General features: G+C 40.1%; 1 protein-coding gene and 1 long non-coding RNA gene across 2 annotated transcripts in view; one reads left to right on the plus strand and one right to left on the minus strand.

The window, feature by feature from the left end:
• The window catches only part of usp46 (ubiquitin specific peptidase 46), a 30313-nt gene that overhangs the window by 9662 nt on the left and 1880 nt on the right, over positions 1–18771 (minus strand). The window contains exons 2-5 of the mRNA XM_063001264.1: positions 8942–9016; positions 7661–7874; positions 3524–3759; positions 99–175 (exon numbers count right to left, since the gene is read on the minus strand). Coding sequence (XP_062857334.1) covers positions 99–175; positions 3524–3759; positions 7661–7874; positions 8942–9016 — 602 coding nt within the window. The remainder of the gene's footprint in view (positions 1–98; positions 176–3523; positions 3760–7660; positions 7875–8941; positions 9017–18771) is intronic.
• Positions 81–7753, plus strand: LOC134319982 (uncharacterized). The gene is made up of 3 exons (XR_010013589.1): positions 81–203; positions 3686–3782; positions 7677–7753. It is a non-coding gene; the product is annotated as an uncharacterized LOC134319982 (long non-coding RNA).

Below are 18771 nucleotides of genomic sequence, written 5' to 3' on the forward strand. Positions count from 1 at the left end.
GAAACATTACGTCTAGTATTTTACTGAAATATTCATTAAAGGTGTGAAACACTGCTATCTGTTTTTATTTCCAGGTTTTCAAGCTATGCCAGTTGTACCTAAGACAATGTGTTATTGAAGTGTTTTGCTCGACATCCACAGACAAATCCAGGAAGTCCTCATCTTTACTGCTTACCTGTAAGAGACAAGGACAAACAATTCTGGTAAACGGAGCGTGTATTTAATTGCTATTTATGGAAATCAGTTCTTCAGAGTTCAAATTTCCTTAGAACACTGTTAAACACATTAGCATTGACGCCGTATAACACCTGGTACAGTCATGTACTTTATTAATTGCTTTGACTTGTTTTCAAAGTCAGTACAGCGTCACATTGCTTCTATAAATCTTTTATAGTTACCAATTTTGAGCTGGCTAAATAGAAAGAAGGAAAAAATTTGAGGAATAAAACTTTATTGTAACCACATGCTAATGTGATGACATGGAAGCTGGACCAGAGGTGTTAACTGCATTTTAAATCCTGGCTGTATAAAACATTTGTAACTGTAATCCACATAAGCACATAATTTTATTAGAATAATCTGTGAGCCTTAAATGAAAACCTGCAATAAAAACAGTGAATCTATGCATTACATGTTCCTGCCTGTCATTCATTCATCGATTATCTGGTTTACCACCATTCAGGGTCGCAGTGGGTCCGATTCACTGGGTAAAAGTTAGGAAACACTGCTCATACGTCACCAGTCCATCACAGGGCAAACACACACACACACACATTTAGGGCAATTTTGGTAGCTCCAATTAATGTCTTTGGACTGTGGGAGGAAACCGGAGCACCCGGAAGAAACCCACATGGTCACAGGGAGAGCATGCAAACCCGGACAGCTCTACCTTGTAAATAAACCCAGGTTAGTTTTTTTTACTACTCACTGAGCCACCGTGCCACCCCCCTTCATGTCTTTTCACAAAGAGAGGACACAATTTGTACTTTTCTTAGTCATCCACAAGTGACCAAATATGTTCTGCTCGTACAGTACCAGGCCAAGACTTTCATACAACCTCACACTTTTGATCAGAGGAAAAAGGAAAAAAATAGCCTGAATGTGATAAGTGAACCGCAGAGAGCTCATGCAGCATCTTAAATCAAGTCAAGAGACCAAAGTAGGTCAATGACTTAAACAATTACACAAGGAATTACTGCCTGGCACATATTTCACTTTATAACTGACATTCAGAATCATAACAGGACATTACATACTGTAACTAGATAGGGTACAAATACACTACACGGTTGACAGATCAGTTTGTTCCTTTTAAAGGTTAATCACAATACAACAGACATTTACAGAAAGCTGCTGCTGTCATTTTACTGCTAGAACATTTCTCCTCAACAATACCAGGCTAGCAGCTGCTGTTTTAATTAATCATAAATGTGTCATGTACACCTGCTCTACATGACGCTTGGGTGATCTCAGGTGTTATCCAGCTGGTGGGAAATAGAATCAAATTCTATGAAGCTTCTAATTAATTATTCTACACTGTATCTAGTGGCAGTTTACATGCTGCATGCTTAGATGTTTAGTCTAGTTTTGTCTAGCCTACCTATAAGCAACATCGTTTATTTGTCACATACAGGTCATACATTGTATAACTATCTGTGAAATGTTTGCCCAGTCACATTAGTACCAAAGAACAAAGGGGAAACAACGTAATGTACAAAATAGAAATAACTTAAATTAAAATTATTAAAGAAATGAAAACTTTAAATAGAGATTAGATTAAAAAGGTGCAACATAAGCTATCATAGCTGATACAAGCCATGGTGAAAAAAAGAACCAGCTAGAACCGATAAATGAGCACGAAATACAACCCCAAATCAGAAAAAGTTGGGACAGCTTGGAAAATGCAAATAAAAAAAAAAACACAGAGTTTCTTACATTTACTTTGACTTTTATTTTATTGCAGACAGGATGAACCTGAGATATTTCATGTTTTGTTTGGTCAACTTCATTTCATTTATTAATAAACATTCATTCCTGCATTTCAGGCCTGCAACACATTCCAAAAAAAGTTGGGACAGTAAAGTTTTAAGTGGCATTTGTGCATGTAACTCTGTATTGTAGAGCTTGACAAAGGCTTGCCAAAGTAATCCCTCACCCATGTGGTTATATCAGCTATTGTTGAGTGGCGGTTCTTGATGCAGTGTCGACTGAGGGATCGAAGATCACGGGCGTTCAGCTTAAGCTTGCGCCCTTGGCTTTTACGCACTGAAATTCCACCTGATTCCTTGAATCGTTTAATGATATTATGCACCGTAGAGGGAGAAATATGGAAATCCCTTCCAGTCTTTCTTTGAGGTACATTGTTTTTAAACATTCAAACAATATTCTCACACATTTGTTGACAAATTGGAGATCCTCTGATCATCTTTGTTCATTAGAGACTCAGCCTTTCCTAGTTGCTGCTTTTGTACCAAATCATGATTACAATCACCTGATTGACATCACCTGTTTGGAATCACATCATTATTTAGTTTTTTCACCTCATTACCAGCCCTGAAATTGCCCCCGTCCCAACTTTTTTTTGGAATGTGTTGCAGGCCTGAAATCCAGGAATGGAGGTATATTAACAAATGAAATGAAGTTGATCAGACAAAACATGAAATATCTTTGGTTCAAACTGTCTGCAATCAAATAAAAGTCAAAGTAAATGTAAGGAACACTGCATTTTTATTTATTTTGCATTTTCCATACTGTCCCAACTTTTTCTGATTTGGGGTTGTAAATAAAAATAAGTAAAAAGTAGTCAGAGCAGTTGTGACGGCAGCCGACCCCACCGACACCATCTTATCTGGCTTTACTATAGCTTATATGGTTTCCACTTCACTTGAAAGTGTACAGTTTACTAGGAAAGCTCTAGCAGTAAATGTGACAAAGTCACTGGAAAAGCCGTGTTAAAAGTCAATAAGCTCTATTTGTCACAATTATGAAATTGTCCAATCATGATGATTTACAGTAGTTTAAATCATTAACGATGATTACAATTAACTTATATTTTTCTAATGCGAGTTAACGAGCCTAGGGTCTCAACTGTACTGCACTTGTTGTTTCAAAGAAAAAACCAACATGGACAGAGAGCTGTCTATAGGCGGAAAATGAGCCATTTCACAAGCTCTGGGCGAAGCCACAACAAAAACAAACAGACAACAATGAGCAGGTCAGCCAAAATCAACTACTCATCAGCGAAAACAATCAGAGCAGGCCAGAGTGAAATTAGGTAAAGTAATTGCACATGGGTTATGGTACGGGACTGGTTTAAGCTTCACAACCACCAAGCTGCCACTGCTAGACCCCTAAACAAGGCCCCTTAAACCTCTATTGCTTGCATTACATTCAGTCACAATAGTGTTGGATAAAAGCATCTGTTAAAAGCTGTTAACGTATTGAATTGGCAAAGAATACAAAGATGAGCTACATATACCAATTAAACAATTTAAACCAATTTAAACCAATTAAAAAAACTCACTGTTTCACAATTAAGGCAGCGCGTCTCATTGGTCAGTGTGCCCTGAAAGATATCGTGAACCCAAGTGGACTCGTTCTTGTTCTCTGACTCAGTTTCCGTGGTGACAATGCCATTGTTCTTTAACCGGCCGTTTTGTTTTTCCTGTTTCTTTTCCTCCTGCAGGATGTCCGCCACGGTGTTCAGCAGGTAATTGAGGAACTCGTGAGCATCCTGCTGCATGTAATTGTCAAACAGGTCTATAGGGTGAGAGGAGAGAAAGGTATAGTGTTAGTTGCTGATTTAATCAATAGCAATAATGAATTTCCTTATACATTATTCACTTCAGGCGTATGGTGTTTAAAAGTGTGGTTAGGACTGGCACAAATGTAACATTCAGCTGACCAATAATTGCCATGCAAATAATTTTGATTTACCCATTTAATTATTTATCCTGTAGATTTTAAGTGTACTGTATATTAAATTTCATTCTATAATACTGTAGTAATAAATAAACACTTAAAAAATCTCCATTATTTAACATGCTCAATACATCTTACTAGTACTGTACATCCTACTAGTATTAAGTACATTAAGTACACTACTGGTACACAAATTTATGATTTTTTAAATAAAAAGTCAATTAAATATAAGCATTTTTAACAACAGAACAGAGTCTTTTAGCTGACAAGTCAGTGTTTACATGGACGTTCTCGGCATTTGTCAGAAAATGGTGTATAAATGGTGTATTTGTCAAATGTATTATATACAAAACACACTTGCATTGCATAAAAACATAAACAAATGTTTTTCATACTTTTGTCAGTTAAATAAAGGTTCAAGGAAATTACCAAATCACATAAATATGCCAAAATGTCACAACATTTCAACACATGGGGTTTGTACAATTGTGTTTCTGACTCCTGCTGCACTTCAGGTTTTACTGTCCATGTATTGTCCTTATTTGGCAACTTCAAGGTGTTCATTTGACACTGTGTTCATCTCAAGTACATGTTAATTTAACTGAAAGCTTTTTTGCTCAAGTGTTTATCAAGATGTTGAAGATGTAAATGTACAGTAGTAGAAACGGGTTTAGGTGACTACACACATCATGCACATACAGGCAATGTAAGAGGTGTACTAGTGTGAATGGATGCATTCATGTGATCAGTTGAGTGATTTCTCTTCAACAATAGACTTTATTGTTCTGGGGGGATGGAGGTTAGAGAGGGACAGTAGAACAAGTCTCTTTTCATCCCCTATACACCGAACACACACACATACACCTGCTCTACATTCCAGACATACACCATATTACACAGGGACTTACTGTAGGTATGCAAGTGTAGGAGGATAATTTACCTAGTATTACTTAGCAATCACTCTACTGACTAAAATGAAAAATACATAGATGCAACGTGACACCCTTAACATTTCTAAAAATGCAGTAGACAAAAGTTTAATACTCTAGCCTATGGTTGTCAATTCCCTGAAATACTGCAATAAATTTTTATTGCAACATTTAATATTGAAATGAAGCACGGTGATGCCAGGAGCCTGAGGAACACATGGGTTTCTACCAGATTCTCTTCCAACAACATACAGCAGATATATTGGCATAATCGCCTCTAGTGATTAAAGCTGATGTGTGAATAGGTAAGTGTGTGGTTGGCACCCCGTCAAGGGTATAAGACTATATAACTGTGACCCTAATAAGAATAAAATGGTTATAGGAATTAAGGGGGAAATGGCATCCAAAGTAACTGCCAAGTTGCCATTGTTGGGCCCCTGAGCAAGGCCCTTAACCCTCAATTGCTCCAAATCGTGTTCAGTCATAATTGTAAGTTACTTTGGATAAAAGCATCTGCTAAATGCCGAAAATGTAAATGTACTTTCCACCTGCTAGCTTACAGACACAGTGTATCACAGAAGTGAGTACACCCCTCACATTTCTGCAGATATTTAAGTATATCTTTTCATGGGACAACACTGACAAAATGACACTTTGACACAATGAAAAGTAGTCTGTGTGCAGCTTATATAACAGTGTAAATTTATTCTTCCCTCAAAATAACTCAATATACAGCCATTAATGTCTAAACCACCGGCAACAAAAGTGAGTACACCCCTAAGAGACTACACCCCTAAATGTCCAAATTGAGCACTGCTCGTCATTTTCCCTCCAAAATGTCATGTGACTCGCTAGTGTTACTAGGTCTCGGGTGTGCATAGGGAGCAGGTGTGTTCAATTTAGTAGTACAGCTCTCACACTCTCTCATACTGGTCACTGAAAGTTCCAACATGGCACCTCATGGCAAAGAACTCTCTGAGGATCTTAAAAGACGAATTGTTGCGCTACATGAAGATGGCCAAGGCTACAAGAAGATTGCCAACACCCTGAAACTGAGCTGCAGCACAGTGGCCAAGATCATCCAGCGTTTTAAAAGAGCAGGGTCCACTCAGAACAGACCTCGCGTTGGTCGTCCAAAGAAGCTGAGTGCACGTGCTCAGCGTCACATCCAACTGCTGTCTTTGAAAGATAGGCGCAGGAGTGCTGTCAGCATTGCTGCAGAGATTGAAAAGGTGGGGGGTCAGCCTGTCAGTGCTCAGACCATACGCCGCACACTACATCAAATCGGTCTGCATGGCTGTCACCCCAGAAGGAAGCCTCTTCTGAAGTCTCTACACAAGAAAGCCCGCAAACAGTTTGCTGAAGACCTGTCAACAAAGGACATGGATTACTGGAACCATGTCCTATGGTCTAATGAGACCAAGATTAATTTGTTTGGTTCAGATGATCTCAAGCATGTGTGGCGGCAATCAGGTGAGGAGTACAAAGATAAGTGTGTCATGCCTACAGTCAAGCATGGTGGTGGGAATGCCATGGTCTGGGGCTGCATGAGTGCAGCAGGTGTTGGGGAGTTACATTTCATTGAGGGACACATGAACTCCAATATGTACTGTGAAATACTAAAGCAGAGCATGATCCCCTCCCTCCGGAAACTGGGTCGCAGGGCAGTGTTCCAGCATGATAATGACCCCAAACACACCTCTAAGATGACCACTGCTTTATTGAAGAGGCTGAGGGTAAAGGTGATGGACTGGCCAAGCATGTCTCCAGACCTAAACCCCATAGAACATCTTTGGGGCATCCTCAAGCGGAAGGTGGAGGAGCGCAAAGTCTCGAATATCCGCCAGCTCCGTGATGTCGTCATGGAGGAGTGGAAAAGCATTCCAGTGGCAACCTGTGAAGCTCTGGTAAACTCCATGCCCAGGAGAGTTAAGGCAGTTCTGGGAAATAATGGTGGCCACACAAAATATTGACACTTCAGGAACTTTCACTAAGGGGTGTACTCACTTTTGTTGCCGGTGGTTTAGACATTAATGGCTGTATATTGAGTTATTTTGAGGGAAGAATAAATTTACACTGTTATATAAGCTGCACACCGACTACTTTTCATTGTGTCAAAGTGTCATTTTGTCAGTGTTGTCCCATGAAAAGATATACTTAAATATCTGCAGAAATGTGAGGGGTGTACTCACTTTTGTGATACACTGTATGTGGCCCAAGAGCTCTTTACTACTCACACATGAAAACATGACAGTCCCACTGGCTAAATGGCTGTATTAGAATGCCTTTATTTTGCCATCTATACATATACAGACATATAGTACAACTACATTCTTTCTTCGCATATCCCAGCTTGTTTGGAAGCTGGTGTCAGAGCGCAGGGTCAGCCATCGTACGTCGCCCCTGGAGCAAAGAGGGTTAGGGGCCTTGCTCAAGGGCCCAACAGTGACTGCATGGCATAATACTACACATATATAATAATACGGCTTATATTATTATACTAGAATATGTGGAATGTTGATTGTTAGCTCTATAATATTGCAATAGAACTTGTTTTTGTAACACAGAAAATTAAACACTGATAATTATTTAGCCCTATTTTCAAAGTAAAGTGTTTTCAGAGTAAAAGTATGAAGACATCTGACCATGAGCTTCTTATAATTGCAGAAGGACATTGTTTATTTAACAATTTATTAACTCTTACGCACCTGTAAGAAATGGATGTAGCTAAAGCACCTTAACACAATAATCAGTAAAAATGTCAACATAACTGTAGTTGCACAGTGTATTTCAATAATGGATACTCTTACCGTTTTCTTTCCTTAGACGGGAGATGAACTTTTTGGGCGGGATGACCCCCACCTTCTTTTTTTGGGTTGCAATGCTGTGGAAAAGGTCAGCCAGGCAAGTAAGCAGGTTCTCCTTCTTCTTTTGTTGGGCTTTGTAAGCCAGCACACTTTCCCTAAACGGCCTGCAGAAATAGAGCGCCTGTAGCACCGAGTTACAGTAGCATGTGTTCCCAAACTGAAAGAGGAAAAAGAGAAAGCATATCATACTGTCTGGACATCTCTATATTATTAGATGAATAAATCTATAATACTGAGGTGTGACTACATAGGCATGAATGTGTGAAGAAAAAAAGTGACCCCTAATCCCTAAGTGATCACTAATCATAAGATCATTTCCCAAACCCCTTAAAACGTTTTCCCATTATACAGGTTGAAAACCTCTGATTTAACCGAGTAATCACTAAAGCATGTACCTAGCACCCTGCAGTGTTGGGTAAATTCTGTTTTTTTAATTGGTGCTGTAATCGCACTTGGTGATTGAGTTTCCTCTTTGGCAGGGTCAGCCTGACAAAGAACAGCTTGTAAACATCACAGTCACCTTGCATCTTCATGTCATTTGCAAAATGCAAACATTAAAACACTTTGACACTTTGAGAATAATGAAAAAGAAACTATAAATCATTTGTGTACACCTGGCTTTAGGCTGTTGTCTTGGGACATTTTACAACAAGTAGACAACAGTGCTGGATATCCATTTACACCTAGCATATAAAAGTGTGTCCAGCAATCAATTATGAAAATTATCATACTGTCATTTTGTGTTTTTGGTATTTTGTATTTATGGGCTACTACACTATATGATCAGTCACCTATAAGAAGTCACACACTACACTACCTATCATTTATTGAAGCAGAACATGAATACAGAGGATACTTTCCTCATAAACAGTACTCAAGAAATATATCTGACCATGTTTGGGGTGGGGATGAATTGAGAATCACCTCATTGCAACTGAAACAGTAATTCCTACTGTCTGAATAATGAGTGAACTTCTGTATATGCTGAGGTAGTAAGTAAGAAACCGCTAATGGCCAGTGTAAAGATGTACCTGGAGACATGCACAGCCAACATGGGTGTTAAGCAACCACTAGAGTGTGCAGGGTTAAATACCCCTACCTAAATTGCACTCTCATATTCCCAAATTATGAAAAGTAACCCTAACCCTCAAATCAATATCTTTTTTAATTGATTTGGCTTGTGTTTAATAACTTTGAAAGCTTGTAGGATAAAGTGTCACTTACGTTGACCAATCCAAAGTAGTGTTCATTAATTGGAAACTGCTCTGGGCCAATGAGCAGAGCAGAGGCATTGGTGCCCTAAAGAGGACAAAAAGAAGAGAAAACAGAGAAAGATTAATTACCTTATCATCACTGCCATTACAAGAATAACATAATGACCTGAATGTCATATGGCTTTATAAAATAACACTTACAGTGTATCACAAAAGTGAGTACACCCCTCACATTTCTGCAGATATTTAAGTATATCTTTTCATGGGACAACACTGACAAAATGACACTTTGACACAATGAAAAGTAGTCTGTGTGCAGCTTATATAACAGTGTAAATTTATTCTTCCCTCAAAATAACTCAATATACAGCCATTAATGTCTAAACCACCGGCAACAAAAGTGAGTACACCCCTTAGTGAAAGTTCCTGAAGTGTCAATATTTTGTGTGGCCACCATTATTTCCCAGAACTGCCTTAACTCTCCTGGGCATGGAGTTTACCAGAGCTTCACAGGTTGCCACTGGAATGCTTTTCCACTCCTCCATGACGACATCACGGAGCTGGCGGATATTCGAGACTTTGCGCTCCTCCACCTTCCGCTTGAGGATGCCCCAAAGATGTTCTATTGGGTTTAGGTCTGGAGACATGCTTGGCCAGTCCATCACCTTTACCCTCAGCCTCTTCAATAAAGCAGTGGTCGTCTTAGAGGTGTGTTTGGGGTCATTATCATGCTGGAACACTGCCCTGCGACCCAGTTTCCGGAGGGAGGGGATCATGCTCTGCTTCAGTATTTCACAGTACATATTGGAGTTCATGTGTCCCTCAATGAAATGTAACTCCCTAACACCTGCTGCACTCATGCAGCCCCAGACCATGGCATTCCCACCACCATGCTTGACTGTAGGCATGACACACTTATCTTTGTACTTCTCACCTGATTGCCACCACACATGCTTGAGACCATCTGAACCAAACAAATTAATCTTGGTCTCATCAGACCATAGGACATGGTTCCAGTAATCCATGTCCTTTGTTGACATGTCTTCAGCAAACTGTTTGCGGGCTTTCTTGTGTAAAGACTTCAGAAGAGGCTTCCTTCTGGGGTGACAGCCATGCAGACCAATTTGATGTAGTGTGCGGCGTATGGTCTGAGCACTGACAGGCTGACCCCCCACCTTTTCAATCTCTGCAGCAATGCTGACAGCACTCCTGCACCTATCTTTCAAAGACAGCAGTTGGATGTGACGCTGAGCACGTGCACTCAGCTTCTTTGGACGACCAACGCGAGGTCTGTTCTGAGTGGACCCTGCTCTTTTAAAACGCTGGATGATCTTGGCCACTGTGCTGCAGCTCAGTTTCAGGGTGTTGGCAATCTTCTTGTAGCCTTGGCCATCTTCATGTAGCGCAACAATTCGTCTTTTAAGATCCTCAGAGAGTTCTTTGCCATGAGGTGCCATGTTGGAACTTTCAGTGACCAGTATGAGAGAGTGTGAGAGCTGTACTACTAAATTGAACACACCTGCTCCCTATGCATACCTGAGACCTAGTAACACTAACAAATCACATGACATTTTGGAGGGAAAATGACAAGCAGTGCTCAATTTGGACATTTAGGGGTGTAGTCTCTTAGGGGTGTACTCACTTTTGTTGCCGGTGGTTTAGACATTAATGGCTGTATTTTGAGTTATTTTGAGGGAAGAATAAATTTACACTGTTATATAAGCTGCACACAGACTACTTTTCATTGTGTCAAATTTTCATTTTGTCAGTGTTGTCCCATGAAAAGATATACTTAAATATCTGCAGAAATGTGAGGGGTGTACTCACTTTTGTGATACACTGTACATGCACACCAAAAATGATTGTAATCATTCAAACAATTGCAAGATAAAGATATATGGGTGTGAAAAGGCTAGGTGTTCGTGGTTATTCTAACCGGACACCAGGCACATTTTGTTCCAGCTATTTTTGAGGCCTAATGGTATCCTAAAAAAGCATAAACGGCTTGTACCATACAAAGCCAAAAAAGCACTCAGTCAGCCTCAGCTATTTATAAAAACATTAAACTAGGCAAATGTGCCAACCATAGTAATTTTTGGTCGTGGTCCTGGTTACACCAAATGCAGTACCAGCATTCATATGAAGAAACAATGGGATCTCAGATCCGGTATTTACCACTGCTAGACCTTAATGGGTAAGTGCTACAAAGAATCTGGCTCTGTAACTCTGGTGACCTTACACCAAAAGTATTTGAGGTTGAGCAGCTAGTATCAGGGATTTAGTACAGTATGCTCAATAAGCGAAGAAATCTTTGTATGACATGAGAACAGATTTATATTGGCGTTAGTGCACCTGGCATCCATAACATCCGTCCTATTAAAGCTACACATATTAAAAGCAAAATGTAAAACAAATCCAAGCTCTTGCATTAAAGAACAAACAGCAATGTAAAAAACTGAATTAATAGATGGTGCATGTGTATGTGTTGCCGAGACATGAGTCAGGTTTGAGTAACAGCAGTGCCACAGATCTAGCTGGACACTTAACAGACACAACTGTCCGTCTGATGGAGAAATGGCCAGATGGGCAGGAGTGCAATGGCAAATAAGTGATGGAGAAATACAGCTGAAGCTGAGTCCTTCGTACATACTGAATTCTGTGTCAGACTTCAGAAGAGAATTGCCATTCAGTTCAAAAAAACATTTCTTATTGCAAGGGCTCGGGAGTACTTCAGTCACTTAACACAGTATACCTCTGCATCAAAAAATGCTAAGTGAAACTATATTACACAAAGAGAGAGTCGGTACATCAATTCTATGCAGAAATGCTTCCAAATACTCTGGGCCCGAGCTCTTCTCCGATGGTCCAAAGCACAGTGGAAACGTGTGCTGTGGTCAGATGAGTTCACGGTTGTTGTTTCTGGAACAACAACAGCAGCTTGTTTTGGAATAAGGACGATAAGTTGTATTTGCCAAAGATAAACCATCCAGACTGTTATCAGTTAAAGGTGCATAAGCATCTGTCATGGTCTGGGGTTGCATTATTGCCCTTTGGCATGGGTGACCTGCATATGTGTGAAGGAACAATTGACGCAGAGGCGTATACTGGGATTTTAAAGAGACACATATTGCCATCAAGGTGACGTCTTTTCCAGGAAATCCATGACTTCTGACGATGAAATCCAGCAAGACGATGCCAGGCCTCACTCTGTTTGTGCTACAACTGTAGACAAAATGAGAGTGCTTTACGGGCCTACCTGTAGTCCAGATTTGTCTCCTATTGAAAATGTACGGTGCAGTATGAAGAGAAGAATCGGACGACGCGCACAGACTGTTAAGCAGCTGTCTTGAGTCTTGAATCAGGCAATAATGGAGAAAAATTCCACTTGCAAAACTACAGCAGTGTCCTCGGTTCCCAAACCATTAAAAAGTCGCATTAACAGGAAAGGTGAAGGAAGACGTGGGTAAACATGCCTCTGTCCCAGCTTTTTTGGAGTGTGTTGCACAAATCAATTTCTAAATGTGTTTATATTTACAAAATACAATGAAGTTGATCAGTGAAAACACTGGAAATCTTTTCTTTCTACTTTCATCAGTTAAATAACGAGTCAAGATAATTAACAAATCACAGATTCTTCTTTTTACTGAGTTTTTTAAAACATCCCAACTATTCGGGAAATAGGGTTTGTACATATGATACGATAATGGAAGCTTTTTAATCAGCCAGTAATCAGATGTATTGACTATTTAACCCAGTACAACCACTCTGTACTGGACAGACATGACAGTCATGGCCTAGGATGAGCAATGAACATGAACGACAGGTAATTTATTCCAAAAAATCCCCAGTAATTTGTATAATTTGAGGATAATTATCTGAAAATACAAACTTTTTCTTTCTTTGATATTTGAAACCATCAAGGTTTGTATTTCAGCCTAAAGTTTCCTTTGACCCAAATGTCCACAAGTGCTGCATTGTCTAACTGACAAAAATAAGGAATTGAAAGGTTCATTATTGAAGTCAGACACTCCTACAAAGGCTACTGATATTGTAGAAACTTAAAGACTTTGTAACTGCATTCATTAAGTAGGCATTTGGCCAATTTAGAGTTGACCTTTAGTTACTGACTATATAATTTACAGGAGCAATCAAATAAGTGTACATTCAAGCAATACAATGCTTGCTCAGAGATGCCCATTGCTAAGATTTGCCAACAAAGACAAAAACCCTGTGTTACTGCAAAAGACTGACAGGATGAAGGCTGGGACCAAGGACTTCAAGTACCTAATGGCCAGACCCCATGGTGCATGCCACTGTTGACCAAGAAGCACAGGAAGAGTCTGGACTGGAATATGCCAGAAGAAATTGCAAAGTTCTGGGACACAGTTCTTTGGAGTGATGAATCAAAACTGGAAATGTTTGGCCATTTGTGGGGATGTTTTTTTTTTTGCTGCAAGAACTGGTAATCTTGACCATACGACTGACATCATAGATTCCCATTGAAATTGAACCTTATTGGACTAATCTAATTGGCCTTTTAGCAAGACAATGATCCCAATGATTCATTGGTTAAGGAATCAGTCATGGAATATCCTTAAGTGGCTTTCTTGTATTTAAAAAAAGCAGTTGCAGCAGAAAAACCATTAAACCTCAATGTGTTGGAAGCTATTGCATGAGAAGAATGGCTGATGATTCAGAAGCTTGTTAGCACTTATCGAAATCACTTAATAGGGTTTATCAAGGAAGGGTATTTTACCATGTACTGGGGCTGGAGGTTAAATATTGGTACATATGGACATTTGTTAAGAAAACTAGAAGTTTCTTTTGTTTAAACTCATAATTATGTCAACTCATCAACAATGCAGGTATGATTAAATATTTCCAATTACAACTGTATGTTTTGCATTCCCCCCTTATTTTCCCCAATCAGGTCATTTCCAATTACAATTTCTCTGCTGCTTGCACCACCCCCACACTGGTCATTAAGTGCAGTAAACTAGCCACTTATTACACCAGTCATTGTATGCTATGCTCTTTGCTATGCATATTGACCAGACAGCAGAAATTGCTGTTGCAGCGCCAATGCAGAGAAACACTGTCCAACCTTCCTTTCCTTAGACACAGAGTATTACTGTTGTGCCACCTGAGCGCATGTAAATGTAAATGTTTTAAACTAATAAAGTTGCTAACTAAATTTAACTAAATAAGGTAATCAAATAATAGAGCAACAACCAATATATTAAAACTATTTCTGACAATACTAGTCAAAAAAACATGGTTAGAAAAGTGAAATCCCTTATCCTTGGACATGAGCTTGTGGCTCTTTCAACACATGTAAAGCAGATTGTCTCTTCAGACACTGAGACACTATCAATTCTGCATACTGCAAACAAAATCAATGGCACCACTGATTACTGCGCCACTTAATGCCCCTTAAATGGCTTTTTTGACAGATAGCATTGATTAAATAATTTCTGATATGCCAGTTCTGGCATTTCTAGCACATACATACACCGATCAGCCATAACATTAAAACCACCTCCTTGCTTCTACACTCACTGTCCATTTTATCAGCTCCACATAGGAGCACTTTCTAGTTCTACAATTACTGACTGTAGTCCATGTATTTCTCTGCATACTTTGTTAGCCCCCTTTCATGCTGTTCTTCAATGGTCAGGACCCCCACAGGACCAATACAGAGCAGGTATTATTTGGGTGGTGGATGGGCATTCTCAGCACTGAAGTGACACTGACATGGTGGTGGTGTTAGTGTTGTGCTGCTATGAGTGGATCAGACACAGCAGCGTGTGTCCACTCACTGTCCACTCTATTAGACACTCCTGCCTAGTTGGTCCACCTTGTAGATGTAAAGTCAGAGACGATTGCTGCTGTTTGAGTGGTCACAGGACGTTGCCCAGGGGCGCTGTTGGCTGGATGTTTTTGGTTGGTGGACTATTCTCAGTCCAGCAGTGACAGTGAGGTGTTTAAAAACTCCATCAGCGCTGCTGTGTCTGATTAACTCTAACTCTAACTAATTACCAGCACAACACACACTAACACACCACCACCATGTCATTGTCACTGCAGTGCTGAGAATGATCCACTACCCAAATAACACCTACTCTGTAGTGGTCCTGGGAGAGTCCTGACCATTAAGGAACAGGGTGAAAGCAGGCTAACAAAGTATGTAGAGAAACAGATGGACTACAGCCAGTAATTGTAGAACTACAAATTGCTTCTATATGGTCAGTGGAGCTGATAAAATGGACAGTGAGTGTAGAAACAAGGAGGTGGTTTTAATGTTATGGTTGATTGGTGTATGGCTACACAAACCAATATATTCACATCAGAGAGACCTTTAGACATGACTGAAGATTAAACACTGTTGAACACAGTGAATTCTGAAACTACTAAATGGATTTTTGATGATGGATTTTTATTTTGCCCAACTCAGTACCCATCAGTTCCTAAGGTTAACCTAAACATATACATTTACAATATAACATTTCAAAGATACTCCTGAAAATAAGCAACATAAGCTAAGATAGATCATTTAAAATAGCTTGAACTCAGTAAGTGCAGGGGTCAGTTTATTATATATTGTTTGCTGACTGAGTGGTTATACCCTGCTGGTCTCACTGTACATAAAAAAAACACATACAGTGTATCACAAAAGTGAGTACACCCCTCACATTTCTGCAAATATTTCATTATATCTTTTCATGGGACAACACTATAGACATGAAACTTGGATATAACTTAGAGTAGTCAGTGTACAACTTGTATAGCAGTGTAGATTTACTGTCTTCTGAAAATAACTCAACACACAGCCATTAATGTCTAAATAGCTGGCAACATAAGTGAGTACACCCCACAGTGAACATGTCCAAATTGTGCCCAAATGTGTCGTTGTCCCTCCCTGGTGTCATGTGTCAAGGTCCCAGGTGTAAATGGGGAGCAAGGCTGTTAAATTTGGTGTTTTGGGTACAATTCTCTCATACTGGCCACTGGATATTCAACATGGCACCTCATGGCAAAGAACTCTCCGAGGATGTGAGAAATAGAATTGTTGCTCTCCACAAAGATGGCCTGGGCTATAAGAAGATTGCTAACACCCTGAAACTGAGCTACAGCATGGTGGCCAAGGTCATACAGCGGTTTTCCAGGACAGGTTCCACTCGGAACAGGCTTCGCCAGGGTCGACCAAAGAAGTTGAGTCCACGTGTTCGGCGTCATATCCAGAGGTTGGCTTTAAAAAATAGACACATGAGTGCTGCCAGCATTGCTGCAGAGGTTGAAGACGTGGGAGGTCAGCCTGTCAGTGCTCAGACCATACGCCGCACACTGCATCAACTCGGTCTGCATGGTCGTCATCCCAGAAGGAAGCTGACGCACAAGAAAGCCCGCAAACAGTTTGCTGAAGACAAGCAGTCCAAGAACATGGATTACTGGAATGCCCTGTGGTCTGACGAGACCAAGATAAACTTGTTTGGCTCAGATGGTGTCCAGCATGTGTGGCGGCGCCCTGGTGAGAAGTACCAAGACAACTGTATCTTGCCTACAGTCAAGCATGGTGGTGGTAGCATCATGGTCTTGGGCTGCATGAGTGTTTCTGGCACTGGGGAGCTGCAGTTCATTGAGGGAAACATGAATTCCAACATGTACTGTGACATTCTGAAACAGAGCATGATCCCCTCCCTTCGAAAACTTGGCCTCATGGCAGTTTTCCAACAGGATAACGACCCCAAACACAACCTCCAAGATGACAACTGCCTTGCTGAGGAAGCTGAAGGTAAAGGTGATGGACTAAACCCAATTGAGCACCTGTGGCGCATCCTCAAGTGGAAGGTGGAGGAGTTCAAGGTGTCTAACATCCACCAGCTCCGTGATGTCATCATGGAGGAGTGGAAGAGGATTCCAGTAGCAACCTGTGCAGCTCTGGTGAATTCCATGCCCAGGAGGGTTAAGGCAGTGCTGGATAATAATGGTGGTCACACAAAATATTGACACTTTGGGCACAATTTGGACATGTTCACTGTGGGGTGTACTCACTTATGTTGCCAGCCATTTAGACATTAATGGCTGTGTGTTGAGTTATTTTCAGAAGACAGTAAATCTACACTGCTATACAAGTTGTACACTGACTACTCTAAGTTATATCCAAGTTTCATGTCTATAGTGTTGTCCCATGAAAAGATATAATGAAATATTTGCAGAAATGTGAGGGGTGTACTCACTTTTGTGATACACTGTACATTTAGAGGTCTGATTCTGCCAGGAACTTGAATTAGTAATACCTGTTATGTCACCTTGGTGTTAAAAAGAGCATTATGGAAAGAAAAGCATACTACCAGCAGGACACCGCAAAATGAGGTTACATCACTTATGAAGACAGAGCCTTGCTGGCAGTTACATAAGAACAATCTTAACTGTACTACCACATCACCCTTTAAACAGTCTAAAACAGAACATGTTTCAGTAGTTAAAATTAGTTGATTTTAACAAAATCAATTAAATAACTGTCAAATCCAGTCTGAAAGCTTCACATTATCTGGATTTTCTTCACTGTTTCACTTTTAAACTTGTGGTTTAAGCTCAAGGTTCTAAGAAATTGTAAGAATCAGCTTTTCTGAGAGCGAGAGAGAGAGCATTAAAATTATGACATAGAAACACCAAACCTCTCTTAATTGTTACTGCTCATAAGTACTCTCCACTAAGCCGTAGCCTAGAGGTTAAGGTACTGGACTAGTAATCAGTAGGTTGCTGGTTCAAGCCCCACCACTACCAGGTTGCTGCTGTTGGGCCCTTGTGCAAGGCCCTTAACATGTTTCAGTAGTTAAAATTTGTTGATTTTAACAAAATCAAATAATTAGATTGTCTATTTAATTTTCTCTAGAGGACAGAAGAATCTTTAAACCACACAAACACAATTGCTCTTGATTGTGTGAGGAAAGGTTGGACAGATACTTTTGGCACATCAGTCCAAGTTATTAGCAAAGTCTTAATTTTGAATAAGCAAATCAAAGTTTGAATCTCAGCAATGCTATTGACCTATGCTACTGGCACAATCATCTGTGTCTGAGGGAAAAAGGTTGACGAGCCAAGGGGTGGATAATACACAAAGGGTATAGCATGACTCTCCAGGCTTAATATAGAGTCCGCCGACTCTACACGAGTGTCTGTGACCGGCGTGTGCTAGCCTGAGACTTTACACCAAACTTATTAAACCAGGTCTTTAATAACCTCGCTTTGTGCACTGGGGCACAGTCAATCTGGAGCAGGAGAGAACCTTCCTCAAACCGATGCCACAAAGTTTAAAGCATAGAATACATGTTCTGTCAATTTGTATTACTAAGGAGTGTGGCTGAAAGTGATTTTGGTAAGTGCTCACAAGCTGCAGTAAGCCCTTGTGGTATCTTCATGCATTCTTCCTGTGTAACAGCGTCCTGCTCAGTGAGCTTTAATGGCTTTCCTGCTGCAACGTCTAACAACTAGAAGTGGATAATGCTAGAAAAATACTGCCAATGTATCTTAATTAGGGTCTGTGACTTCCATATTAAATCTAAATGCTATTATTGTAAAGTGGAAACATCAACCAACAACAAAAGGATTACCAGCTGCTGAACTGCATAGATAGTATTTTTTTATAATAACTCTTACTACTAAGTATCAAATGCCTTCGAAAACAATATCAGCAAGGGTGTCAGCAAGAGCTGTTTGTAAGTTTATTTATTGTGGATTTATCCAGAGCTTTAGGCAGGCCCCTCCACACAAGCCTAAGATGACCATGCACAATCCCATGTGTTGACTGGAGTGGTCAAACATAAAAACAAAAAAATA

This window comes from Trichomycterus rosablanca, chromosome 9 (assembly GCF_030014385.1).
Source record: "Trichomycterus rosablanca isolate fTriRos1 chromosome 9, fTriRos1.hap1, whole genome shotgun sequence".
Taxonomy (NCBI): Eukaryota; Metazoa; Chordata; class Actinopteri; order Siluriformes; family Trichomycteridae; genus Trichomycterus; species Trichomycterus rosablanca.